Genomic DNA, 18,758 nt, shown 5'->3' on the forward strand with positions numbered 1-18,758 from the left:
TCAATATCACCATATAAATGGAATTAAGCACATGGCTCATTTATGACTATTTTTGGGAGCCCAGACATGGTAATGTTTGATCATTTTGAAGGTGTCTCACCCTTAAGCCAGTCTTAATAGATACAAAGCTGTCTTCCTTCTGAAGACTTCCAAAGTTTCTTGCTAGGCTGTTTTCAGAATGCTAACTCATGATGATTAGTCACTTCATTTGATTTGTCTTTGATATAAACACAACAAATGAATATGAACGTGGGATACTAATTAGCTCCACGTTTGCATTTCAGAGTTCATTCTTGTTTTCAGGTGACGCTAGATCCATGAGAAATGGTGTATTAAGATGTTGTGTTTGTGTTTACGCAAGGACTATTGCTTAATGTTGAATCCCATTATTGTTGCGTTTCTACCAGTGAACACCTTTGTTCACAAGTGGTTAACATTTTTTTGTAGGAAAGCAGATAAATGTCTTTTTAAAATGTTTTTCTGCGTCCGTGAAAACATTTGCTAACTCTGTGAAACATTGGTATTTGCTAGTATCTTTTGAGTTTATCCAGAGTACTCAGGTGTTTTGGCCCATTTTATGTGTGCAGTAAGTCATTTATTCTGCATGAGTTGGGCACAGTTATTTAGTCTTATCCTTTCCCATCCATCTTAGGTACAAAAAAAAAAAAAGAAGAAATCCACAACCTAGTTACATTACAGCATGTCTTTTACTCCTCTTTAGGAAAGGGTGCGTTTCTACATGTTTTCTAATGCTGAATTGAAAGGGCAGGTGGTGCCGCATTTTGGTGTCAGGAAATTCGGTCTGTACATCTGGGGACTGAAATTCAGTGTAATAACTGACACAATAATCTGCATTTAAGCTCAGACTCTTATCTGCCCTAGAAGAATAATGAAAGGGGAAAACTTTCTGTATCTATAATAATCTGGACAGTAGGATGTCGTTCACTCTTTTGGGAAGTTCTGTGCCCAGTCTAGTCAGGATGAGAATCTGAGAGAGGAGAGAGCCGGCTTAGTCAGAAGAGAGCTTTTAGAAATCTTAACTCTTAAAAACCTGCAATTTTTCAGGGGTTGAAAAATTGGGCAAATGTGGATGGAGTTTCAGAGAAATAGCAAAAGGCAGTTTTGTGATATGCAGTTTCAGCTCCCTGCCAGATTCAAAGTTCCTGCTCCAAACCCTCATTTGCTACAGCAAAAAGGATTTCTCATTTCAAAAAAGGGTTCCTAGAAATCTTTAATGAAGGAAAAGCAAAAAAATTCTTTCCAGTTGGTTCAGATGCTTCCAAGTTATCCTCTCTGATCTCCTCATTGACATGTAAAATTTCTGCCTGAATGGTTAAAATCTGATAGTATCATCAATAGCTGTAAACAAAGTCTTAAAATGTAAAGCATCAGAATACTTTACCAAAAACTTATACTAACAGCTCAACCTAATTTTTCCCTTGATTACATAGATAATTTCAAAGTAGATAATAGATCTTTTCACCCAAAATATGGGTAAAACTGAAGGTATATTTAGATGTTGTAAATCAATACACATGTATGTGGAATATTTGTATTCCATAGTTCCCTGTTTGGAATAACAACTGCTTTAAGCAAATGTATCAAACTCTCTACTTACATTTGACATATGAAAGCAGAAGCTCCTCTTTTAAGAGTAAAACCAACTTAAAACATAAATTTAGAATGAAAAATCTTGGGTCCAACTTTTTGGTGCAGTGCCTGGTTTTGCTATGTTATTTGAGAGTGGGGGGAAAAAACAGATATACATCTTTGTATCAACTTCTAAAACTTTAAATGTTAAAAGCTCCCAATACCAGGGTAAAGCAGTAATCTCTACTAAAAGCCTAAGGAATTTTTAAGCATACCTCTTGCTTTGCCTAGTTGTATTAAGGGCTTTATTTTTTTTTTTTTTTTCCCGCGGAGAAGATTTATAAAGCATTTGGGTAGATGGTGCTGTTCTCCAGCTGTCTATCTTGAGGAGTTTCCTCACTGGACTAAACACAACATAATTTCTCTGTAATGTTACAGTGGAATCTTGGAAAAACATAATGTTCCTCCTGTTATGTGCAATAGATTCTTCTTTAATTGCAGCAGCTAAAAAAAGCTTCTATCTTTATAGCTGTGGAACCAAAGCAATGAAGTTTATGGTCTCTCGCTGTCAGCAGGTTTGTGGAAAATTTATAGTATATGTTCTAAGTTCTGAGTTTACCATTTCTTGTTGGAATGTTTACTAAAACTTAGTGCTGAAAAAAGCCCGCTATAGGATGAGGAGTTTTACTATCTTTAAAGAGTCCTATGATTTGAATAGTCTTTGTGTAGTGTTTTTACTTTCATCTCCTTTTTCCTCAAGCTGCTATTTTATCTTGTCCAGAATCAAGATTCTGTTCAGGCTGTTTCTTCCTCCTTTTCTTTCCCTTGTTTTTCTCCCTGTAAGCTGAACTTATTTTGTTACCTTTACTTGACTGGCTTTCAGGACTTTTAGTGAAGTCTTTATAAAATTGCTCATGGCACTGGAAATTCCCAAACCTTCTTTTGGTTATTTTGATAAATTAGAGTACTATTTTCTGTAATTTTTGTTGTCTATTCTTTTCTTTTTTCCTGAGTCCATCTTGCTGGGGCCACATTATTTGCAATCAGTGGAAGGAGGCTACTTCTCTCTTTTTTTTTTTTTTTTTTTAACCTATGTTCCAGTTTTGAAGAGAAAATATGTTCATGTTCTCTGTTATGGTAAGAATCCTGATTTTGATTCAATACCCTCATGTTTGTGTCTGGTAAGGATGTTGGACTAATGGGCCAGCTGAGCCAGACTGCACTATGCAAGACTCTGCTAGTGGAATCTAATCACTCTAGTTGTTTGTCAACAACAACAAAAGAAAAATAAAAAAGACAGAAATGTAAAAACTAGAAGCAAATTGTTCATCAATGAATTGAAATGAGCAAAATTTGCCTTTAGAAACATACCTAAATTTTCTTTAGCTCTAAATGATGCTAATTTAACCACAAAGCCACAGAAATGTGATTCAATTTTAATGTTACTGCATTTAGTATTTTATTAGTGTAATTTAGAGTAAATTCCTCACTCTGGAAAAATCTGAGTTGGGCACTGGAACTCTGGCATATCTAGAAAAAGAAAATAGAAAGGTTGAGATTTTAAAAAAGGGGAACACGGTATTTAATCAATCACTTTCATTCATTTAATCAATTCATTTCTTATTTCCATAAGAAGGATTGTGTCTAAATCCTCGCTGTTTCAGAAATTGAAAAAAACCTGTTTCCTTGACTCAGCCTCACTAAAAATCGCTGTGTATGAAGAAGCAGTTTCTGCTTTGACCTTCCTTGCCAACATGTCTGTAGTGATCCTCAGTCACAGTGGCCTTGTCCGCTCGTGTTTCTTCCCTATTTTAACATATGCATACATATCACATATCCGTAAATCTAGATGGGTCAAAACCAGCATAAATTTTATTTGTATCTTCCCAAACTTCAGAAATATAGCAAAAACCAAATCTATACCTGATATAAATTTAGCAAATCTTCAGACTTTGTAGAACCAGCTTTCCTGGTTTTTATGGGTGTCTGAGGAAGAGTGGGATAGACAACTTTCTCCTGTAGTATGTGCTTGGTAACTCCAAAGCAGTGTTAGGCCTTTATTAAGGTGAAAGAAATAGATAGGGTGGCTTGGCTGCAGTTGAATACACATTAGTGGAGAAATTACAAAATCTGAAAAGGTAGATTTCCTATTGACTAGGTATTTTTTGAACACTTCTGTCTAGCACTGGAAATGAAGCAGCCAAATCATGTTTTTATTTACTCTGTCGTTACTACATGTGTTTTTTTGAAAAATACACAGTGAATGAGGCAACCCCTTCTGTATTAGACCTGCGTATTTTTAAAGGCACACATGAAATGGGATTTAGCGAAAACAAGTTTTTGCATAGACTTTTTGTCCACTGGTAAAAAGTACCAAATATTATTGCTATATCCTGTGCATATTTCCATATTGAGCTCATAACATGTAAAAACTGACATCTAATAGACCAAAGTGATTAAACTGAGTGGTGCAGTAAGTCCTGGCCTTTAAGCAGAAAGACATGGTTTTAGAAACGTTGGTCTCATTTTTCTGGAGGACAAGCCCACAGGCAGACACATCTAATGCCATCTCTAAAGCAGGGTGAATTTGCAACACTTGTTAATTTGGAGCAAGCAGGATAGTCATCACCATGCAGGAGAAGAAAAATACCTCCCCCCCCCCCCCCCCCCCGATAGTCTGTTGCATTTCACACCTTTTTTTTTTTATCTAAAAATCCCACATGTAGTTTGCAGAATGAAAAATTGATTTTATGCAGTGTGCGCAAATGAAAAATTCACCTTCTTCCTGGGACTGGGCTTGACTAACCCCTGCACCTCACCCTTGCCCTTTCTTGCTCTTTTTTCCCCACAAATAAAGTTTCCCAGACATTACAGGATGCTATCACAGGGATTCCCAGCCGGCCCCTAACACCTTGGTGGTGGCACTCACATTTTTTTCTTCCAAGATGTGTACCAGGCTGTGTGCTGCTGGGATGCTGCAGCTGTCTATTGCGGAGCCCTTTTAGGGGGTAGGACTGTAACTTTCCACACTGGCTTGTGGAAAGCTGCTCCGAGGTTCCCTAGTTTAACTGGTACGGAGCAGAAGCGATGGTGCTTTTGCTTAACCCTACTGTGCGTTTTAATGCCAGTTGCCTATGGTGGAAATTTTAAGTAGTTGTCTCCCTGAGAACACATAACCCTCCCAAAATATTTAATGAGATTTTGAAAAACCGCATGTAAGGAGCACTGAGGTTGCATAAGATGCACTCAGAAGTCAATTCTGTGTGCACACTTACACTTCTGTTTTTTGTGTAGATATTCTGCCTGGAGCATTTTATTGCATGTCAATGTAGTAATTCCAAAATAGTTACACATTGGATAATGCTTTAAATAAAAATTTCAAGTCCATTTTGTAGCACACTATATAAGTGAGTACTTCTTATGGCAGGCAGATTCACATTAATTCTCAGATTATGCTGTTTAATACGAGGTAATGCTTTTTCAATGTATTACTGAAGCATGAAATGAAATCTATATAAGAGTGGCTGACCTTAAACTCGTAACTGCCATTCATTTCGGTCTGTGTAGCCCAGCAGCCTGGCTGTTGAGAGCTGTGCTTGCTTGCTGTTTTGCGAGTCTCTGCAGATGCACATTCGCCCACTCTATGCAAACATGCACAGGCTCTCTTTTTTTTCTCTCACACTGTCTGGCATATTTTCAGAATAACTCTTCGAAGACTTTCTGAACTGCTGGGTATGATTGTCTGATTTTTTTTTTTTTTTTTTTTAACCGGGAACATGTTTAGTCCAGCGTTATTTAAACAAGCTTATCTCTTTGATCAAAGTCTACAACCTGAAATTTGAACAGGGTAGAGAGGGTGGCCGGGTGGGTGAGGAAATCTATCAAGTCCGTATTTATGTGTGTGCTGCTGTCTTAGCTGTGTGCCTGCTGACGTGCAAATGTAGATTGCTTCAGAATAGTCTTGCAAATATAAATAACTTTGTCTATTTTAGTAGAAGTTCTGAAAACATAGCATTATTACTAAAATAAAACCACTTTTAGTAAACTTTTGTTGAAACTATTAGTGACCTGCATATTCAGTTTTTCGTTATCTTGGCTTTTTTGAAGGTTGAGCTGGATAACTGTGGAGTTGTTTAAGTATAGCATAGACTTTGCTGGTATTCAAAGCATACTAACGGGAGCCCATATATTAATGCATTTAGGGTTGGCATTAACCTATTTCATGGACTGAACCGCAGACCACAGCAATAAAGCTAGGGAGCTTGAAACAGTTTCTGGAGGTTTTCATTTAGCTGGTTCAGGAGAACTGGTTTGTGCAAAGTTAAAATTATATGGAATGAGATTGCAAGATGAAGCATGCATGCCCCACCTTTTCATTATGTTCTCTCTCTTCTCCTTTTTTTTTTCTTCTAAATATAACTTTGAGAGGCATTTCAGTTTATTTTAAAAGCAATACCATGTGATTATTTTAGATTACTTGATTTTCCAGTCTGATTTAAAAATTCAGGTTTACTGAGCTTTTGTTCACAGGGAAAAGAACTTCTTGTATTCAATTCATGTGTCATGCAATCCTTTTTTCCTAACTTTTAGGGTCTTCTCGTGAAAAAGTCTGAATGATGCTTTGTTTCATCATTTTACAGCCTTAAAAGGAGTAGATAGAAACTTCTAGACAAATCTAAATATTTTCCTCACTTTTAAATGTTACTTTTACACTCTGTTAACTTCAAGTTGCTAGTACTGATGAAAGTGCATTATAAACCTTTTCTTCTACATAGATATCGTAGACCTTTTAATTTTGTTAGCTATTTTTTATTGACTGATACTCGTTACACACAGACACACACAGACTGACAGAGATGCATGCGCTTGCACACACAGATTCTGCTTTGCTCTATCTCAGTTACAGCATAGTCCTACCCAGGGTCATGACAATGTACACATTACATATTTCTAGCAAACACAAAAATGAATCAAACAGGAGGCGAGATAAGCAGAGATAGATTGGAGCCTGCTGAGGAAATCTGCCTGGCCACTGGACTACTCTTCCTGCTTGGATTTATGTCTTCTTTACCGTTAGTTGCTGCAGAGCGCTGGCTACCCCGAAGCGAAAAATTAAACGACTAGGAAGGATGAAGTAACGTTTACTGGGGTAATTATTTGGTATAACTCCAAAGCTAATTGTTTCTGAAGTGATGTTTAAACCAACGGCGGCACAAGGCAAGGGTTCCTGGCCCGCAGCCAGCACCTTGTAATGCATATTAGCACAGATGAGGAGTTCCTAAAAGTTAGAGAGAGGGAGAGGGAGAGAGAATGCGCGTTTTCAGTGCTCACTCTGCATTTGTTTGTGTCCTCCTCCTTGCTGAGATTAGAGGAATACCTGTGTAGCGCTGCTTTATTATGATTTCTGCTGAGCCTCAGAATAGGTTCTGGTGTTTTTTTTAGGTGGGCTGCCAGCTGCCGATCTCGCTGTTGACAGTAAAAGCAGATATGTTCCTTGCTCACTGCCATTAGCACTGACCATGACCCTTCACACCAAAACCTCTGGAGTTACCCTCCTGCACCAGATTCAAGGCACTGAACTGGAGACGCTGAGCAGACCTCAGCTGAAGATTCCCCTGGAACGATCGCTCAGCGACATGTACGTGGAGAGCAACAAGACGGGCGTTTTTAACTACCCAGAAGGGACCACTTATGATTTTGGTACTACGGCTCCGGTGTACAGCTCTACTACTCTCAGTTATGCCACTACTTCGGAATCTTTCGGGTCCAGCAGCCTGGCAGGATTTCACACGCTGAACAATGTCCCACCAAGCCCGGTGGTGTTCTTGCAAACGGCACCCCAGCTCTCACCCTTCATCCATCATCACAGCCAACAGGTACCCTACTACCTTGAAAATGAGCAAGGCAGCTTTGGGATGAGGGAAGCTGCTCCTCCAGCCTTCTACAGGTAAATGTTGCAGATATTTTTTTCTTTCTTCTTTAAGCAAATGAATGGAGAGAATTAGAATGTGAAAATATGTATACCGTAATCTTTTCTTTTTGTGTAAAGGACCATGTGATTTAATTTAATCGTTGATGATATCTAGACCGTAAAAATATTGTGGAATAAAATGAAACTGTAATTCACAGCTCACTGTGACTGTAAGCTGTAAATTTTGAAAACTATACATAAATGAGAGACAAATTGGATAATGAATATAAATATTTCCTGGGAAAACATGAAATTGTAATTGATTAAAGAATGGCAAACAACCTCCCTGTTGTAACATGTCCGAATTACTGTCTGAAGTACACTAAAAAGACTTCCACCATCACACATTTCTGGGTGTGAGTAGTTGTTTGTTCAGCTCTTAGCTGGTAGTAAGAGCATTTTTTCTCTTCTGATTTCCTTTACAGTGTGAGAATTGGCTTCCATAGGGAGTAGTTCAGAAGCACAATATCCTTCCTAATCAAACTGGTAGAGCTGACTCAGTGACAGTCTGTCAGTCAGTAACCACCTTCATGAGCTCTCCTAAGAGCTGTGTGCCTATTAACCTGCATTTTTCATTGGAGAGTGATATACACTAACCGTGAATCTGGCATGCTACATATAAAAAAATACAATTTTGTTTTTTTTTTTTTAATTATTTTTATCCCACAATAGAAGGGTTGTTTGTTTTGTCTGGAATAGAAGGATAGAGTATCTTTTAAGGGGGGGGGGGAATAATTTTCCTTGGTTTACATATTTGTTGTCAGTTGTGAAAACGTTTCTGTATATTCTGAAGTAAGTGTTAGAAATTGGTAGAACTGTAGCTTCCAAGAAAATGTAGTCATGCACACTAATACCCACACTGTTGATGTTTGTGCAGCATTAATAGCATAGTTTTGCATCAGCATATTATACTGGGCTTCAGTGAATCAAAGTGAACAGTTAAATGGGTTTATTTTTTTTACTAAACTCTGTATCTGTATTTTTTTTTTTTGGAGATACAGGTGAGTTTGCTAGAAATGGACTCTGAAAAAATAAAAGCAAGTTATTCTTTCCCTGGCGAGGGCCAGACTCTGCCAGACTTATTTGCACAATGTAACATGTTGCTGGAAACGGCAGCCTATGTCCTGGAAGACAGTCTAACTCAGCCTGGGTGAGAATCTGGTAGCAGTATCTGCTCTAAAAAGCCAGGTGATGTGATTGCACTTTTTGAAATGATAGTTTTGGTAAGGAAATGGAATAAAGACTGGTGAAATGACAGATAACGGTTATGTCAGACTGTCCAACATCTGTTAACTGAATTGGTTCAAACAAAATGCGTTTTGGTGCAAGCAAGTACAGCACCTCTAGGAAGAGCGAATACATGTCAGAGCATAAAGGTCTTGAATGATTACCAGTGACTCGAGAGTGAAACTGCACTTTGTGCGAGATTAAAGGAGTTTTTTTTTTCACATGAACAGCCAGTGCAAACCTGAGGGGAAAAGCGTATAAGTGACCTTAGATACGTAAACAGTGGAGGGGTGAGTTTGTGAAGTTGCAATACACAGGCAGAAAAGGTGCTATAGTCAGGGTGTTTTACTTCAGGAGGAATCAAAATCAAGAGTCACTAGGAAATAGAAGTTGAACTATGGCAATAATGTCCTTTTATTTTTAAACAGTGAATTGAGATGAGACACTTCAGAATAAAATTAACTTACATTTTCAGTTAAATTACTGGAGCAAACGTGTAAGGCCAGTGCTGGATTCCTCATTTCCTGACATTTCTAATCAAGCATGGATATCTCCCTTGGAGATATGTTTTAGCTATATGCAATTGATGCATATTAGTGCAGCCGTAATTGGGTGAATTTATGATCTTGGATATGCAGGTGGTTTATCTGCATAGTGTTATATAAATGATTTAATGGCCCCTCCAGCCATAATTCTGTGAAGTGCATCTTATGTGATAGTAAGAAATATGTATCAAAGCGGTAGTTATGATAATCTTTTGTTAACAGGCATAGTACTGTTGGAATTAAATTGATGAAAGCATTGCTTATTTTTCTTTTTATTTTTGTAAGATTGTATTTAGAAAGTTATGAGCCTCACGACATTAAATATTAGGTCTTTATTCTTGTGTTTTGGCACAAATCCAATCACTACTAGTCTGCGAAACTAATTTGAATAGATGTTCAGTGTTTGGGAAGTAATTAAATATCTAATCATAGGGTTTAAGAACAAGTTCTATAAAACGTATTTAATGCATGAATTTCCAGTTTCCTTTATTCATTTGACTAATCTCATTGATTTCAACTGGATTGTGGGAGAAGAGAGAGCATAGGGCAGTGTAATCTAGCAATGAATAAACTGATGCTGAAGGCTGGAAGACGTCTAACTACCAAAATGTTAAGTTGCTGGAACAGCCTGCCAGTAGGAGTGGTAAAGGCAAAAATTCTCAAACTGAAAGCCCTAACAAAGTTTAAAATGAATCATGATCAGTTTACGATATGGTTGCCTGCTTCTATAATAAGTAATGTAACCTAAGACCCAGAAGGACTTCTCTGCAGTTCTTATTTACCTTTCTGTGCAACAGAATTGTGCTGTTTCACTTGCAAGACTGAAATATTTGCATTGTATCATCCTATTATACTAAAGATTTGAGATGCAAATAATGCATTCTGTGATACAAGTGGCTAGGACAATAAATAACCATTGTGGATTGGAGCTGAAGTTATGTTCTGTTAATACTTGGATAAAATATTAAAAATCTTCAGTCACAAAACTCCGAATTTACCATAAGTGATAAGCAAAGTGTCTAATGTCATTTGATTTTGTTAGTAAGTATTCAAAGTCGTGCTGACTATAGCGACATGTGTAGCTACGTATTAATTCTGAAGTTATATTTTATTTCTTTCAAATCGTGCTTCCTTTTCAAAAAGGCTTTGTTTCTTATTGCAGGACAATGACAGATTTCTGTATCTAGCTGAAGAACACAACAATACATGGAGAAGAGAACAATTTTGTAAAGCATACAAAAATATACCATTTGCCTCCTTTCTGGAGTTTCTACGTCATGAGATATCAGAATTGCAGAAAAGAGAATGGGCTTAATTAATGCAAATTGTGCTGTCTCTAACTTGGGACCTTCTATGTCTGACCTTGTGGCTGTTTTTATAGAGAGCCAAACTAAAATACCTTTCCCTTATCTTACAGTGTCAGTATCTTCCAGTAAGAGGGAGAAGGCATACTGCTAGTTAGGTTTTTAATTATCTTCAAGTGTAGTGTATATTGTCTTTTTTTGATCACTTTCATAGTAGGCTTTTTAATTAAATGCTGCTAGTAGTTTATTATTACAGGAAATCCTGTACTAATGGATATTAGTGTAAACTAATGGAAAGATTTCTTTTGTTCTTAACTATTAAATTTGAGTTCTGGCCATTTCTGGTTATTTCTTTGTGCTTTTTGGCAGGTTTTTGTTCATTCAGGGAAAAACCAAGCAGCCTTTCAGTACCTCATTTACCTCAGTAAATTCCTATAAGCATCAGCAAAGATGAATCCTTTTTGTTCTGTTTTGTTTGCCAGTGTGTGATGTTGCCGTGTCATCCGTAGAGTTTGCACTTCTCAGATCTGAAGGAAAATCGTGCCTGTGTTTCAGGCTCTCTGTAGCCTGCGCTTAGTGCTGCTTCCAAATTTGGCCAAAACCCATGTAAAAACGAACTGCATCTACCATCTACCTGATGGTGGAGTGGGCTGTTAGTCCGCAGTGAGTGACAGAGGCAAGGCAAAGCATTGTACAAACAGGAATATCAGATGAAAAATCATTCACTGCTCCCTCACTTATAGTGGCTAGTTTGTGAGTCTCTTCTAGCACCTTGGGCTCTGGGTTTAGGTTAATATAATACAGTATTTTGCTTTAGTCCCAGTTATCATACTGAAATTGCCACTGAAACATCATTAACCTGCTGTTCCCATCAACATGATCACAGCTTTAATTTTTAATGCTTGCTCAAATTGAGAAAGATTATAAATGTAGATTGATCCCTCTTCTGCTGTGATTAATAAATCAATCAGTCTGAAAAATAGTTACTTACCCTAATATATGTTTTTTTTGTCTCATTCATTATGAATCTTTCTAGCTGTTCATTCTGAGTTCTAAACAAAGAGGATTTTTCCAAATTTTAAAATTAAAAGAATGTTACAATGAATGCAAAATTTTTCTCTTTTTTTTTTTTTTATGTAGTGTGAGGTATTCCGTAACATGAAGGAGTACTAGGTAGTGTAGTGTTTTGTTTTGGGGTGGTTTTTTGCTTATTTTTCTCTAAAGCATCAGTCTGTTCTGAGGTGCTCTCAACAGTTTGAGTGTTCAGGCAGTTTCTTGAACAAAGGGAGTGTTCCTGTTTTCAGAGCTGGTACTGATATCTGTAACAATTTTACAGCAATAGATGGCTGTAATGAAAGAGAGAGGAAAGCACAGAGTTATCCTATCTCATGGAAACGCTGTAAAGATAAACCTGTTAAATGTTCTGAGATACTCACACTTTACAGTTACGAGGGCCTTGTACAAACCAACTTTGCTGTTTGTGCTGCTCTTCTTAGAGAATGTGCTGATGTGGATCCTGCTGCAAGTGAGCTTGCATCATAAAGTCACCAGCTCATATTGTTGAGGAGCACATGTGCTGTCCTTCTGAATAAGGCAGTGGAAAGGGGTAAAGGAGCTCTTCTTCATTATCCTTCTTTCTGCCAAGGCAGAGACATGGATCTACCTGCTCTCTCTGAGCTTCCTTTTTGAAGTTTTTTTTCTTACTGAAGAAAACTTTCTTCGCTCCTTTAGCAGATGTATTTTTTGCATAAACCACAGACCCAGGAAGTGCTCCATGTAGCAAGTCCTTTCCACGTGGATTTAAAACTTGTGACTAAAAACATGGTTGTTCAGGCAGCCTGTGTGGATGGGGTTCATCTGATTCAATGTAGGCATCTAAGTCTTTATTCAGTTTTCCACTCCTTAGTCATTTGGTGCCACTTGAGAGGCCGGAAGCTCAGGTGAGTCTAGCAGATATGATGCAGGACCTACTGTGTGGCTATACCTTTTTGGAGTAGGAGGTGGGTGTCAGTGAGAGTCAACACCTAGAAAACCCCAAATGGCATGCGGCATGGACAACAGCATCAAACCTTCACATGGACTCCCTTCTTAGCCTGTGGAGACCAGAGGGAAAGGTGCTGTGAACACACACATTGTCTCTTTCTAAGGTACCTGATTAAAATAGACCAGGTGCATTAGGCTCTAAAAATGCAAGTTTCTCTTTCTATACTGTAAAAAATGGCTGAAGTGACTCATTCTGGTACAGATATCTACTGGATGAAGATGGATGCCCAGTGATGTCCAAAGTTATGTGAAAGTAATCCCACCCCTATGTCTCCTGTCTAAAAAGTCAAAGCAGTCACCGTCTGTAATCTCCCTTCAGACAGACACTGCAATATGTCCATTGAGAGGAAGACGGGCCATTGACTCTGTGTCATTGGCCTTGATCACTCTTGCTCTGAGGCTATTGAAACAACAAACACTGCTGGCCATATCTCCTCTGATAGGGAAAGCATTAGTTGCTGGCACCAGTTCCTTCAACAATTGCAGAGTGAGCATCAAATGCCAGCATTTTTTATTAAACCAACAAGAAAGGCCAACCTGAGCTAAGGCGTAGCTCCAAACAAATGAAGAGGAGAGGAGTCCTGCAACTGAAGTGCATCCACTTCTTCCAACTAACTGAGGTTTTTGGTAATTTTCTTAATTTGATATTGTTGACAGTAAAACACTGAAACTAATCATGAGCTCTCTGGTGTGTCTGCAGGGAGTTTTCTGTTATCTCTTCAGGCATCAGAACTGAGATTAGAGCAAAGATGCTGTGCTTCAACACTCTCATTTAAAGTGTTGCTTTCATTGCATTTATTATGGGGGCTGTTTTTAAAATTTGCTGTACAGAGAGAAGTCACATCTGAGGTTGTACACTATCCCTATGTATTTGGGTGGCATATCCAGTGAACTGCAAAAGGTCATAATTTGCCACAGCTCATTAGGAGCCCTGATCAATGTGACACTGGGCAAGGCAAGGCATTTCTGCTTTTCTGCCAACCTCAGATTCCAGTTGCAGGGAGGATTCTTACATCATCTGACTCAAGGTATTTCTTCTTCTGGTGCAAGACTGTGAACATGGGGAAATAATGCTTGCCAGATTTAACCTACCACATACTTACAGGGATACCTGTTAGAGGTAAGAAGATAATAAATCTGCAGGATAATATTCCTTGGCAAGATATGGGGAACAATATTGGATTTGGGAGTGATCTGGACATATTATTTTAACCTCTTACTAGAAAAAGGAAATATCGTCCTCAGAAAACATGGAGCTTAAATATGATAGTTCTAAACATAAATCCTAGTTGATAGATGTACATAACAATTGTAGTGGTCTTCCAGCCATTGCAGTGACACTCTTAACTAATGACACAACAGCCAACGTCTATATAAATAAGAAAAGATGCCTCCATTTTCCTCACTGCATGGAAGCCATTGGAAAAAGTAAAAAATAACAGTAAAGGTTGAAAGTCAGAAGTGACTAAGATGACTTTGTAAACAAGCAGTTGGTGACTAACAGTGAACAGCTGTGCATGTAACCACTTCATGTGCAGTGGGTGGAATCTCAGTCTGCAATGACTGCTGTAGAGCGCGGTCCATCTCGAATCAGACGACACGAGTGGAATACGTTGTGCTCTGTTTCCATGTGCTGCTGTCTCACAATGGCTACCACCTGTCGAAATCTACCTCCCTAGGAGCCAGGCAGCAGCATCTGTGTAGAGTAGCTGTTGAATGCTACAGGGGAGAGCCTTCCTCTCCTTTTGAGGATGACACACCAGTGAGCATCTACGCAGCGCTGGGCTGTGTTTAATGCCCATGCGTTTTCCTTCCCATTCATAACCTATGTAAATAAGTGGTGCATTTTTTCATCTTGATCATTGCATCCAAACAGGAAAATTGCTGTTAACTGATTTTCTATGGAAAAGCTGTGTTTCTTCTTTGAAGATTTTTTGTCTCCCATCAATTTACAGTGCAAATATCCAATTTGATTGCTACTTCATCTTCCCTCCCCCTTATTTTATTATCTGCTATCATGCAGAAACACTGCTTTGATCACCACAGCCCGCTTCAGTACTGATTTGTGCTGCTAAGACATAACTCTGGAAAGCTTTTTAGGATGCTACAAAGGAAGCATCAAAGCTAGGAAGAAAGGGGAAGGGAAGTTTACTGCAACATGGGAAAAGTCTTAGCTCATGCTAAATAAAAATACTTGGGAAGATGCTGTGCAGAAAGCCCAGCTGCAGAAGAAGATGTAGTGTAAAATTTAGGCTCCAAATCTTAAATCACAAGACTGGGAAACTCATAATATGCTTTCCAGATAGCATCCACTGCAGTTTTTACATACAGCCCTGTTAAAACTGGAATGTGTAATACCAAGTGTTTTCTTTCTATTTCCATTTTTTTTTTTAATTTTTTCACTTTAAATGTAGTTCAGGTTTGTGAGACAAAATCTATTCATTCATAAATCCATTAAAATATTCTAGTTTTTAGAAATGTAATTTTTTTTCCTCTTCAAGGTTATCTGTAAACAGATGGAAGCTCAGAAGGTGCTATCTCTGAAAATCAGAATTTAATTTTACTATTGAATCTTTGGCAAAACTTAAATGTCACATAATACCTTGTCACCTGTGTTTTCAGTTTATAAAGCTAGTAAGCATTCTTAAAACATTTGTTTTGCTGAGCTATCTTGATGAAGTGGTATGTAGTTATTATTCAGTAACTTGTATCAGCTGGTGTCTAAAGAAAATCAATTAAAATAAGTGTTCCCTGCTTCGCTTATTAGTTACAACTTGAACTTGACAGTAAGATCCCTGCTTCAAATTATGTATCACAGAATCCTTTTATCCAGGAAACTGTAGTGGAGGCAAAGAGTATAGCTGAGAGTGTGTGCCAAATCTAGATATCTTTCGGGGGCTAATATGTCAAAAACCAGCTTTGTCTGTTTGCTTCCAGTCTGCAGTAAAACGATACTCCTCCTTCAGCCAAATTGATGAACACAAGCAAGGAAAAATGTGTATGTTGCCAACATATGAGCCACTGAAGCACATTTATTACCCTGTGATAGTTTTGCATGGTTTGGATTGTTTAGAACATATGGATTGAGAAGTATTTGTAGCTTTGTCTTGCCATGCTATGAGAAATGTAATCCTAATTTTCATCTACAAGGGTTCCAATAAGAGATAAAGCATGCAAATCCTGGAAATGGTGGTTCAGCAGGATGTTAAAAGTCTGAGAGCATTCTAGTTAGGTTCATGGAGAAAGGTGTTGAGATAGAAACCCATATAAAATAACATTGTTGGAAGTTTTACTGGCAGCAATATCAGAACCAGTACAATTGTAAGAGCCATTATTAAGAATATCTGCCAGGCATATTGCAGCTTAAGAAGTCAAACATTGCCTTCCAACCCAAACTATTATATGATTCTAAAACAGGTTGCACATAGATAAGTTACTATAACTATTTCTTCTTGATCCAAGCAATAAAAAAAACCCAAACAATAAACACAACAAAGTGGAAATAAATCTGATTCTGCAGAGAAATTTTTAAATATCCTGGAGCAAAACTCCACTTTATCTACAGACAGTTCTAGTAACACTGTTTATAATTAAGTCTACCTACGTTCCTCTCTTGTTTGGTTACTTATGTTGTCCAACTTTTGCTCATATTTTCAGTGTTCGATGATTGTCTCGGGTAATTTTTTTAACATTTTGACAAAAAAGGACTCGACTTTCTAAGTATCTGGAAAAGAAAAGAAAATTTTTCTGTACTTATACAAAAAACTCCCCCTTTTTCATTGGACAGCCTAGACACCTTTGTATTATAGATATAGCTCTGATATTTGGTAGTGTGGAGATACTGTCAAATCTGATTCATTTTTGCTTGGTTTCTCCTCAAAAAACCTACTCAAATTTAAGCTACAAACTCTTGAAGCATCTGACTATTCACAGTGGGAATTAGCTTGTATTTGATAGCTAAATGATATGAAATTTAATGTCTCATGCATGCTGCATCCTCTCTCAGTGATTACAGATTGACTTGATTGCAAAATCATCCTTCTCTGACAAAACCTGTGAGGTTGCTTCATCACACAGCTGCGTGGCTTTTGAACAGGACTTTCTCTGCAATACTGTGAGCTGAGGCAAGTTACTGAAAGATGAGAATCACAGAGTAATCTAAGTTTGAAGGGGCCTCTGGAGATTATCTGGTCAACATCCTGCTCAAAGCAGGGCTAACTTCAAAGTTAGATCAGGTTGCTCAGGCCCTTACCCAGTTGAGTTTTGTAGCTGTTGAGAAATGGAAACTCTATGTCCACTCAGGACAATCTGTTTCAGTACTGAACCACTCTTACTGTGAAAAACTTTTTTCTAATGTATAATGACAATATTTTTTGCCCAAAGTTGTGTCAGATGTCTCTTGTCCTTTCACTGTGTGCCTCCAAGAAGAGTGTGGCTCTGTCTCCTTTAAAGTCTCCCATTATATAGTTGAACACAGCATAAAATTGTGCTTTAGCCTTCTCTTCTGAAGACTAAACAAATTCAGTTCTCTCAGCATCTCCTCATATGTCATTTGTTCCAGCTCCCTCCTTGTCTTGGTGGCTGTCCACTGGGCTTCCTCTAGTTTGTCAAAGATTTTCTTCAGCTTTGAAGCCCAAAACTGGAAGCAGTCTTGCAAGTGGCAAGGAGAGGGGAACACGCTCTGCTCTCAGCCTGCTGTCTATATTTATGTTAGTACAGCCCAGGATGTGTTTGGCTTTCATTGCTGCGGCAAGTCACTCTCTGCAGAGCTGCTTTCCAGTCCTGTCCATGTTTCTGCAGGGCATTATTCCATCCGAAGTGTGTGGCTCTGTGTTTTCTGGTGTCGAACTTAACGAGGTTCCTGTTGGGCCATTTCTTCAGCGTGTTGAGGTCCCTCTGATGGGCAGCTTTTCTTTGCACCATATCCACCACTCTGTGCATCCCCATCTTCCCCAGTTGGGTATTGTTCATTAACTTGCTAGGGGTACAATTTGTCCCTTCATCCCTGTTGTTAATTAAATATCCATCTCAGTATTGATTGCACAGGAATGCTACTAGTACCTGGCCAAAAGAGTTTGGGAAAAGTCACGCCAGGAAAATGCAGTAACAAATTAAAATTGCAGGATAGGAAGATGAGACAAGGAGTAAATAAGGGTGGTCTCGTTTAAGAACAGTCTGGGGCCAGTGAAGAAATCTGCTGGGTCTGGTAAGGTAGAAACTTTGAATCTCTGGTGAGGTGCTGCAGCGGGCTGTTGTGAACTGGCAGACAGAAGACAGATGAAGAAAAGGAGGAGTGCTCTAGCAGGAGAAAGTAGCTACTGTGTAAGGACTTGGAAGAGTTTGGGGTGGACCTGAAAAATAAAGTTGAAGGATAAACTCTGTCAGGAGACTGAGCTGGAGATAAAGAGTGGAATTTAAAGGTACTTAGGAACTGAGACTTGGAGTGGGAAGAGGGACTATAAACAGGACTGAAGCAGAGCAAGTGCATGTGGCAGAGCATGGGGAAATAAAAAGGCTGAGAGGGAGAAACAGGGAATATGGAGTCAGGCCTATGTAGAACAATCTTCCTCCCAACAGATAGGTGCAACTCTTGTGTTTTATTCCTGTCTGTTACAGATTAACCCAGAAGGTAATGGAGTAGCCTGGCTGTTGGTTCGCACAGTAGCCTGAGTGGCAGAGGTCAGTGCTGTAGATAGGAGCTTCCATCACTCCTGAAACGCCAGCTGCCACTCAGGAACTGAATGGAACCCTGTTTTGGGTGTTGATTCTTTAATTTCTTTAAAGTCTTGGTATTTCTCATGTGCATAGAAAATATATAAAAGTTACATCAGTAAGATCTTAACATCAGCCTTCCCAAAGCTGAAACATGCCAGAACTAAATTTATGTCCATCTGTCTTCCTCTCTCTCTGCCTAATGTCCTAATAAGTGAAATGAAAATACTGCTGCGCAGGACCCCCATGAATAAACATTCATTGGGGTCTGTGAGGTGCCCAACTGCTACAATGAAGAGTGCTGTGGAAAATCACATAAGGAGAATCGACAAGACTGTTTTCAGAGCAGGCTTGAAAAAGAAAGAA

At 38.5% G+C, this 18,758-nt stretch overlaps 1 protein-coding gene across 1 annotated transcript in view; it reads left to right on the forward strand.

Annotated features, from left to right (window-relative positions):
• ESR1 (estrogen receptor 1) overlaps positions 1-18,758 on the forward strand; it is a 154,317-nt gene that overhangs the window by 42,755 nt on the left and 92,804 nt on the right. The window contains exon 2 of the mRNA XM_086743373.1: positions 7,033-7,537. Within this exon, the coding sequence (XP_086599499.1) occupies positions 7,033-7,537 (505 nt within the window). The remainder of the gene's footprint in view (positions 1-7,032; positions 7,538-18,758) is intronic.

Source organism: Chlamydotis macqueenii, chromosome 3 (genome assembly GCF_036417535.1).
Source record: "Chlamydotis macqueenii isolate bChlMac1 chromosome 3, bChlMac1.mat, whole genome shotgun sequence".
NCBI lineage: Eukaryota > Metazoa > Chordata > Aves > Otidiformes > Otididae > Chlamydotis > Chlamydotis macqueenii.